This window comes from Bombus fervidus, chromosome 4 (assembly GCF_041682495.2).
Source record: "Bombus fervidus isolate BK054 chromosome 4, iyBomFerv1, whole genome shotgun sequence".
Taxonomy (NCBI): domain Eukaryota; kingdom Metazoa; phylum Arthropoda; class Insecta; order Hymenoptera; family Apidae; genus Bombus; species Bombus fervidus.
This window is the reverse complement of record NC_091520.1, coordinates 481075-490503: the sequence shown is the minus strand read 5'-3', so window position 1 is coordinate 490503 and position 9429 is coordinate 481075. Positions and strand designations below refer to the sequence as shown.

Genomic DNA, 9429 nt, shown 5'->3' with positions numbered 1-9429 from the left:
AATTTTCTATGCTCGAATCTCGCTGTACTTTCAACTTACGGAGAGAGAATTGTTTACGGAGAGAATTTTATTTTATTTGGAGGGTATCTGGCGTACGATTGACGCTTAACGATAACGATTTGTTATATTTCCATCAAATTCGAGATATTCTTTCAACGACAAAGAGATATTATTTCTTAATCCGATTTCAATTTTGACGAATTCTGTCGCACGTTTTAAACTCGTATTTCAAACTTTATGTTTTAACTTACATACGTTCAAGCGTTACTTTTCGGTGTAAGAAAATTGTCAAAGCTAATTACGACGATACGTGAAATACGCATTCGGTGAATATCACGCGATACCAAAGCCAAGTCGAATTAGTGCGATTCGATGGTTGGTGCAAGTATTCAGTGCCAAGGAAAACACGCTATCGAATAAATATACGTATATTAACACCCAAGTACACAGTCATCGTCTAAACTTTTACGAAACAATGTTACGTTTGTCTTGTGTCCGAGTGGCCTATGAGATCGGATGCTTCTAAACGATTCTTCTTCTCTTTTCGTCTTCTTTTTCTACGGCGACGATCCAACTACATACCGACATATATTCGCAGTTTCTGATAATAACAATGTGAAATTCATACTTCCGCAAGCATACTTCGACTTCAACGTGTACGACGAATACGTTTCAATGTCGCGTACTAAAGCATATCGTTTCTCGTATCGCGCGTAGGATTTTACTGTTTGTCGATTACCGAAACCACAGGAAACAGCTTTTTCTAATACAAAAGGAAAATGGTATTTTTTTTTTTAGTCAAATTAATACGATAAGCTAGAGGTTTGAATCTAGCAATTTCAGGAGTAGAAAATCAAAATTATTAAGCGAAAATTTTCAATGAACGTTGTTTTGTATTTAACCTAAATATCATTTTGCTCTTGTTAAACGTAGAACGTAAAGACGTGAAATGGAGTTATTATTGAAAGTGAAAAATTGTAATTATAACTCAAGTTCTCTTTGTTGCTCTCTTACGAAACGTTGACTTCATTTGCCAGAGATTACACGTACGTTTATCGCGTATATAATACACTATCCGCTTCGTCGTTCCCTATTGGGCACATCGTAGTCGTCAAACGGAATAATTAGCTAACTGCGAGCCTACGGCGTGGATCATCAAACAATACGTTGATCAGATAATGAACTCATTAGAAACGTTAATTCTTAGTCAAAGGCAGTCCCTGAATGCGTTCCCTGCACGATTTGAATTTCACCGACGTGATTAGCTTTGACCTATATTTCAAAGGGATCTTCCTCCCTACAAGTAAAATTTACGTGAAACACAGCGACGTTCCAACGAGTAATCAAACGGAATGGAAATACGATGATGAAAAGAGAGGCGCGGATTCGTCAACGAAGAACACGGCGACTGGGAAAAACGACGATTCGCGTGAAACCACTCGAAGATAACGTGGACAATGTGGAAAAAAAGAAAAATTGGAAAGCTTTACGGGCCGAGTCGTTACAAGCATATTACTCTTATCGGTATTAGTCATCGTTGATTTTAGTCACTTCGCCTCGTTTCGTTTCAGTTAAGACAGTAAAATCAACGTTTGTTAAAATAATGTGCACGAGTCAAGTATTTCTGACACTTGCTTTAATATATGTCAGCTAATGCGACACGCGAGAGGTCGTGTAAAAATTGAACGATCCGACACGATAATAGCTTTCGCGATAAGAACTTTCGCGATACTCGGTCACGATAAAACGGAAGAAAAGAGCGTTTCAATTTCTCTGCGATACACGTACACTCAACGAGCAACGTTTTCAAACAGACGATCGAGACGAAGAGCAGCGACGTGCGTGAGTTTGCCGAGGATACTCGAAAACGAGACAAGGAATGTATAAACAGCATAAAACACGGTTAAAAGTTGGAAGACGAAGTAGATGTATTAGAATGTGGGCGAATTATAACAGTTTATCAACCCACGCGATCAACGCCATTACTCGATTGAGACGAGAAAGAGGTCGACAGTATCTAACGAGAAACGTGTTCTACCACGGGAAATCCATAAATCCGATTTTACTCGGAATGAAAGAGACGCGGCGCAATTACGATCGATGAAGACCAAAGACTTGGGCTCGTCGAATGGTAAAAGAGAATTCCGGAAATGTCTATCGTTTCGTCGTCTGCAAACGTGGGAAAAGCGAATACGCGAAAAAGTCTACCATTCTTTTGTGTTCAACCGTGTCTCTTTTTTTAGCAGATAACATTCGTACGTGTACACGCGTGTCGCTAACGTTTAGAATTGATAACGGTTAGGTTAGTATCGATGAAACTATGTACGTTGTTATTATCGAACGTGTAAACAAGAAAATAAATGTACGTTTCGATAAACGTTGGAAATGACAGTTCCACGTTCGCGTGCGAAGAAACGGATATACGAACTATTAAGAGAAACTTGCGAATTATCTCGTGAAATGAATTTTCGCATCTCTGATTTCACATATTTTTTTAATAAACGACAATAAAAGTCTGATTCGAAGGTGGGTGCTAATAAAATTCTGAGATATGCAAAATTAAATCAAAGACATCTTTTATTGAACTTCTCGAACAATGTAATTTGAGTTAGTGCGGTACAGCACTGTAGCGACATTGGTTGACCGGCGTTGATCAGTCTGGACGACGAAGCAGAATCGAGTGTATCATCGTTTCGTTATCACAATACCTTGTATCGTCAAACGACGATGTTCAAAATAAATACATCCAGAAGGAGAGAGCTCAGAAGGATCGAATTTCGAAAGAAGAGAAAGAAAAAAAACAGAGCGAATCTACTCGAGTCACAATTCATGAAACAAAATTGTCGATAATTCTAACGAAAAAACACAACTCGCGATCCGTGTGAAAATCTTTTCGACGATCTTCGATTCTCTCTCGCTCTCTCTCTCTCTCTCTCTCTTTCTTCTTCCAGAGATCAAATAGCGTAAAGCGCGATTGGCAAATGATCACAATCAGCAAACACAAAAAGCAAAATAAAACCGGAAAAAAAGCGTTCGTCGAAACTCCGTCACGATCGATAAAAGTAAGGTCGAATGTACATTTCGCCGATCGTCAATTGCGATTCGTTCGCGATAGAATCTTTACAAAAAAAAAAAAAAACAAAAAGTTGAACGTCAAATATAAGTTCTTATCTCTCCCCGTCTGAACAGCGCGGCATCGTTTAACAAAACGAAACAGGCAACTTTTTTTCATCTCGATACGTTCGAATCGCTTTTATCAATTTTCGTTTCTCCAGCTGCAGCCTTCGAACGTTTCATATAGTATACAACACCAGGTTTGTATACCACGGCTCTGTTCCATAAGCAAAAAGAGACGCGACGATTCGACGCAAATAAATTAAATTTTCCTCCGTTCATCGTTTGTGAAAACAATAAGTGGACAAGCTCCGGAAGAGGAGGGTCGAACGGTATCATCGTCGAATCTGTATCGTACTACGAACTCGTTTCGCAACGTGTATCCGGATTGGCGGCGGCGGTGATGCGTTCTCGAGCGAAAAACCTTTATTCCGGAAAGGCGGATTGCAAGTGCCATCCGATCGTTTCTCCACGGACGCTGCCAACGAACGATGCACTGCTCGGTAGAAAAGAAAAGAACGCGTGATACATTGAAAAATGAAGGAAGAACGTGGTGGCGAATTTATTGGTGAACGCTATACAGGCAGGGTAAGACACGCGTTTGGTTACACAGCAGCGAACGTGATACCGTGCAAACGGCGTTACACTCGAAGAAAAATATCAACGAACGACGATGTTATTAAAGCAGCAACGATTATCTCTTGGCTTGGTATGTGATACGCGGTTGTTGCTACTTTAACAAGAGTCAACATCAATATTTATCTGTTGCTACTTAGCAATAAAACTTGCTATGCACGATGAGGACCAGAGCAAGAGAGAAATATTGCTAATATAATTCTTCGCGTTGGATTGCGCGTCTCGTTGGTCGAACCCCGGACGCGAAGCACGCACGCGCTAAGCCTAATTAGTCGTCGGTGATTCTCGCGGCACGCTCTTTCGTTGCCTTCGAAATTGCCGCATCGTCTCTAATATCCCCTAACACTCTAATGGTAAATAAAAGGCGGACCGTTTAATACGCGACTTCTCCTATACACATATAGACAACGGTGATAATCTAAGTGAATCGCCTTAACATCTAGGCTTACAGTCTAAACGAAAGAGGATGGTGGGTAATGGATACGTGTGTGTGTGTGTGTGTGTGTATATGTGTGTATGTTTGTTAAATATGCGAACGTGCGTTTTTTTTTTTTTTTTCCTGTCTGATTTCGCGTACGAAACGATGAAAGTTCGCGGACTCGCCGCGGTCTCGTGCCGGGTCGAGAAACAAGATCGGCGAGCACGGGCTGAGAAGCGTTATCGCGACGTCGTGTCAGAAAATCACGCGAAGCTCGTGATCGATACGATCGACGCACAGCTCGCGAACCGCGATCGATCGATTTGGCTTCACCGTGCCCCGTCTTACGAAAATTCACGCGATGCCCTTTTCCTACGATAAAACGTTTTAAGGTCACGGCCGATCGAATGGTAACGACGCGAGAAGTAACCGCGACACGGAGACGAGTAACTCTGTTCGATAAATTTTCACGTTAACAAACATTGTACGCTAAAGTACTAAAGGTCTTGGCTGAACCAGAGACCAACGAACATCTAACCAAGTTCCAATGTTAACCAACTTACTTCCTAGCACTTTCCAAAATAGAATCAAGGTCTGCCTTCCAATCTGTTTGTTTTGTACAGAGTGCAAGCTACAGATCAAAAGGCAAACGGCGTAAGCGTCGACCAAACGTCGGACAAACTTGGTAACTTTGAAAGATTACGAAGCAAAATGAAATCGATACACCGAAGTGGAACACGTAGCGAAATCTACGAGATTTTCGAATCTCGCGCGTCAATCGCAAAGGACAGACAATTTTAACATGCATTTGTCGATGATAGACACAACTAAAATTTAACTAACGTTGCAACAACGAGACCACGAGGAATGCTTTACGCATCTACGACTACGCAAACACGAATCGCGCAAGTAGCACGAAACAACCTCAAACTGCTAGCCATCCTTTCGACCGCGAATTTGTGTGTATCATGAACTTAGTTGCAGGAACAAAGGATTCGCGGGATATTTGCCAGCCACTGCACTACTAACCGCAAGAAACGTTCCGGGAATGATCGAAGTATCTCGATAGTAACACGGATCGATGTTCAAAGGTTCACGCGTAAACGTGACTCTACTTTTCAAGTAGCCGAAGTACGCAACGATATCGAACGTATTCGAAAGACCGCGGTGTAAAGACCAAACGATTTATGGAACGAAGATTCAAAGCGAGTTTCGCAACGACGACACAGAAAACGATATTCGACAATGAGAAAGCAATCATTCAAGGGGTAACGAGGATCGGAGAAAACTGTCGGGCATCGCGTGATTAAAAGAGGAAAAACGGAGAACGCGAACTTTCTTGGCGACCAGCGGCCGATTTTCATAGTTCCGTTTAATTACTACGTTACGATTTAAACAGTCACAACTCTAGTTGTTCCGGTGACGGTGGTTGGCGGCGAGGAGAAGCGTTATCTCGTTGCAAACGTTGACGACGGTTGAGATCGTACGACGCGAAAGAGGAGACGATGTTAAGAAGGCGAAAGAAGGCGAAAGAAAGTGAAGGAAGGGAAGGACGAGGAGAAAGAGAGAAAGAAAAAGAGAGAGAGAGAGAGAGAGAGGCGATTACAGGGAATCTTTCTCTCGTGCGATCAGCTTTAGGCTGGTAGTCATCACACACCGGCCTTATCGTTGAGTCGATTCGCTTGACGACACGAGCCAACCACCGTTTATTAGTAGCATGTTGTCATCGATAAGCAGACCGCGTGTATTCCCGACATCAAGGTACGATCCTTTAGACCTACTCTCGTGCGTGCTTCACGAATGCACGCACATCACGTATACTACGTGTATACAACGTACACCGTTAGGAAGAAGAATCGTTCGACACGTAGCTTTGCTCGTTACAGTCAGTTACACTTGTTCGTCGTTTCACCCAGGACTGCTGGCAACGAGGGCGTCATCGCGGGAACAAGACCGAGGAAGGGAAAAGATGGAAGTAGGATATAATTACAGCGACGCGCGTTACTTCGGACGAAAGGAGCGAAGGTTTTTCGCGGAAACGGATAGCTACCGTTCGAAACTCGAGCAGTTTTCGTTTCACGCGATCGCGCACGCGTCTACGCAAGTCCGTTCGGCTTTGTTCCCTATCGACGAACTAATTGAATCTACAGGGTCACCTCTCTTTCGCTCGCACTCACGCGTCTCCCTTTCTCTCTCTCTCTCTCTCTCTCGCTCTCGCTCGCACAGTCGACGTGTTCACGCTCCCTGCTACTCTGCTTCTTCTTTTAGCCTCGCGTGTACGCACGCACGCGAATCGAAGAAGAAGGAACGTTCGCAAACACGGACAGACGCGAAAATGTTCTCTCTTTGCACCGTAACGAGTCGGACCAGCAGACACATCGAAAGAGAATCTCGGATCCCGTGTTCATTCCTCCGCTTGTAGCAACGTGCGGAAATCCTGTTGCAGCTTTGACTCGTGGTAGCTCCAAATGTCGCTGAAATCTTCCTCGTCTTCGTCCACCTCCTCCGCGAACATACATTTCTTCTGCTCCGATATCGGCGCGTTCGGTGACGGCGAGTAAAACTTTATCTCCAAATCTCTGTGGCCGTTCGGCGACGTGATGATCTCCGTCGAAACTTCCAGCTCCTTCGGCGACTGTACGGTACTACCGTTCACGTCCATACCGGATGGTCCAACGTTACTCACAGGAATACCGATAGAGTCGCCGCGCCACAGCGTTCGGCGTTTCCCGCTCTCCGTCTGTCCCCTGTCACCGATCACGCCGAAGTCTTTGCTAGGCGTGCTGATCTCCTCGCTGAAATAACTGGTCGGATCGCTCCAGCTGCGCCTTAATACGACACCGGTGGTGCCGTCTTTCTCTTGATGGGCTCGAGGAACGTTATCGCCGTTGAAAAGCCTCTCGATACTCTGCTCCGGACAATTGAGGCTCGGCCGGGACAAGAATAGCGGCATCTGCGGGAAGTGGCCGGGACAGAAGTCGGTCGACGGTGACGGGGTCAAGAAGGGCGAGTAACAGTTCTGTTCCACGTCCCATATGAGAGCCGCGGGATCGCAGTACCGGCACTGGCACGGCCCTAATTCGTCGTTGATGCCGTCCTCGCAGCCTGTCGTCGCCGTCGGCTCGTTGTATTCGTGCAGATAGCGCAGAACGTTGTTGCCGTTGCCATTGACGGCGTGATTATGGTGATGGTGATGGCCGTTATGTCTGTAACCCTTTGGCGGAATGGTGCGCATTTGCGCCGGCACAACGATGTTTCTGTTGTCGTCCAACACTTTCACCTCCACGTGCCGGTGCGGATACCTTTGCCTCGCGTCAACTATCTCTTGCACCGACATGCTGCCCGTTGTCCTTTCTCTCGCTATGGGTGGCCTTCTATGGTTTCTAAGGTGAGGCGCGGCTTCGTAACGTTGCTCGTAACAAGCCGGCACGTACGGTTTTAAAGAACCCGCGCTCGGTTGTTCGTTGGCCACGCTCGAATTTGACTGTTGCTGTTGCTCGTCGTGTTTCGCTTCCACGGAGGCCACCGTGTTGTTCGGCGGTTTTCTGTCCTTCTTCCTGCGCTTTCGCGGCTTGATGATTCGTGGTAAGCTGTTCTCGGAATTGTTCGACCCTGAACTCTCGTCGCTCGCGATACTCAATGAATCGATATTCGCTATGTTGTTTCCTGTGTTCGCCGTTTCCTTGGTCGCCGTGCAATCCGACGATTTCGCGTTCGTCTGTTGTTTCTTCCCGAGCTCTATCGGCCTCTGGGGCCGCGACGGTGGACACCTCACCGAGTTGTTCATCGTACAGTTCGATGTCACGGTAGCCACGTTATTGTGAACGTAACTATTCACCGCGCCCGTATTGCTGCACACCGCATTAGCAATGCCATTAGCGTTCCCGCTGTTATGTATCTTGCCGCGATTGTGAAACCGATTGGCCAGGATTAGCGGCGCTCCCTGCGTGTGAATGGCCAATCTAGAAAGTGGATTCTTGTGTAGATGAACCGATACCTGCTGATCGCAAGCCTGCTGTTGCTGTTGCTGTTGCGGCGACGGTGATTGTTGCTGTTGCTGTTGCTGCTGACCGAGCGACGGCGACGATCTCTGCGTGCATCTGCGAGGGCTGGACGTCATAGATATCAACGGAGCGCCCGTCCAACCGCCAGGTCCGTACTGCACCTGACATTGTTCCGTTCCGCTCGGGAAGTTCACAGTTCCGTAACAGCCTCGCGTTTTCCCGCGAATCACAGCTTCCTGTTTCCTACCGACGATTGGCTTGTGCGATCCTGGCCTGATGCTCGACGATATCAAACAACTACCGATGTAACGCTCCACCTCCACGCCGCCCTGGGAGGCCGGGCTCATCTTACAAAACCCGCGACCGATACCAACTTATATAGCAACGACACCGTTATATTCTGCCGATTATCAGAAAATGCCGCACCTCACGGTATTCCAATCGTTGACAAGTACGTTACACCAACACGTTACTCCATTGACCCAAATTCAGGTACAACGTTTCCGATGCTTCAACGGTATCACCGGTTTAGCCCATTGTCATCCTGAGCCTCTTTCGAGTCGATACCACAAACAGAACTGTAACACTGTTAACGATCGATCCAAGCCGAACAAGCGTAAACAGCGTCGTTTCGTCAGACACGTAGCGTGGAACGATCACGTTCCAGACGACGGAAACGACCGATTAAATACGGGAACGGCGACAGTTAAGTGGATCGAAACACAGCGCTCGGTCGAACAACCATACAGGACCGCGGCTGCAACGATACTGAAGCTCGCTCCACCGAACGCGCTTACGCCGTCTTTCGCATCGCTCTGCGACGTGGAGATGCCCCACCATGCTACCCACTGGCCCCACCACCGTCCTTGTTCCCCACCACCTGAACCACGTTCACCGCCGACAGACGTGTGTCCCCACCACTCTTCCCATCCCCCTTTTCTTTACGGTGTACCTCTCCACACCGTTCAACGAAACTTTACCATCCTCCTATACCGCTTATATACACATAACGTTGTTCCTTCCGGTGGACGAGCCTGTCACAATTTAGCAAGGTATCGGAGAAAGCTGGGCAAAGAAGGTAAGTTGCGTGGTGGTTGACGTTAGCTAGTGGAAACTTTCCGACGACATCGACTGGCGAAGACGAATTTCAGACGGCCGATGGTCGTGGCTGATGCGCGCTTCTTTATGGCAGATAATCCGAGAACGCCGCAGCGGTATTGTGTCTCGTCGAGGTAAGTTAACGAAGATCACGGAGAA

At 46.4% G+C, this 9429-nt stretch overlaps 1 protein-coding gene across 1 annotated transcript; it reads right to left on the bottom strand.

The window, feature by feature from the left end:
• Nucleotides 1-2559: 2559 nt before the first annotated feature.
• LOC139986872 (uncharacterized) lies at nt 2560-8994 on the bottom strand. The gene has a single exon (XM_072002571.1). It carries the CDS (start codon nt 8517-8519, stop codon nt 6573-6575), a length of 1947 nt encoding a protein of 648 aa, XP_071858672.1. The 5' UTR covers nt 8520-8994; the 3' UTR covers nt 2560-6572.
• Nucleotides 8995-9429: the final 435 nt, after the last annotated feature.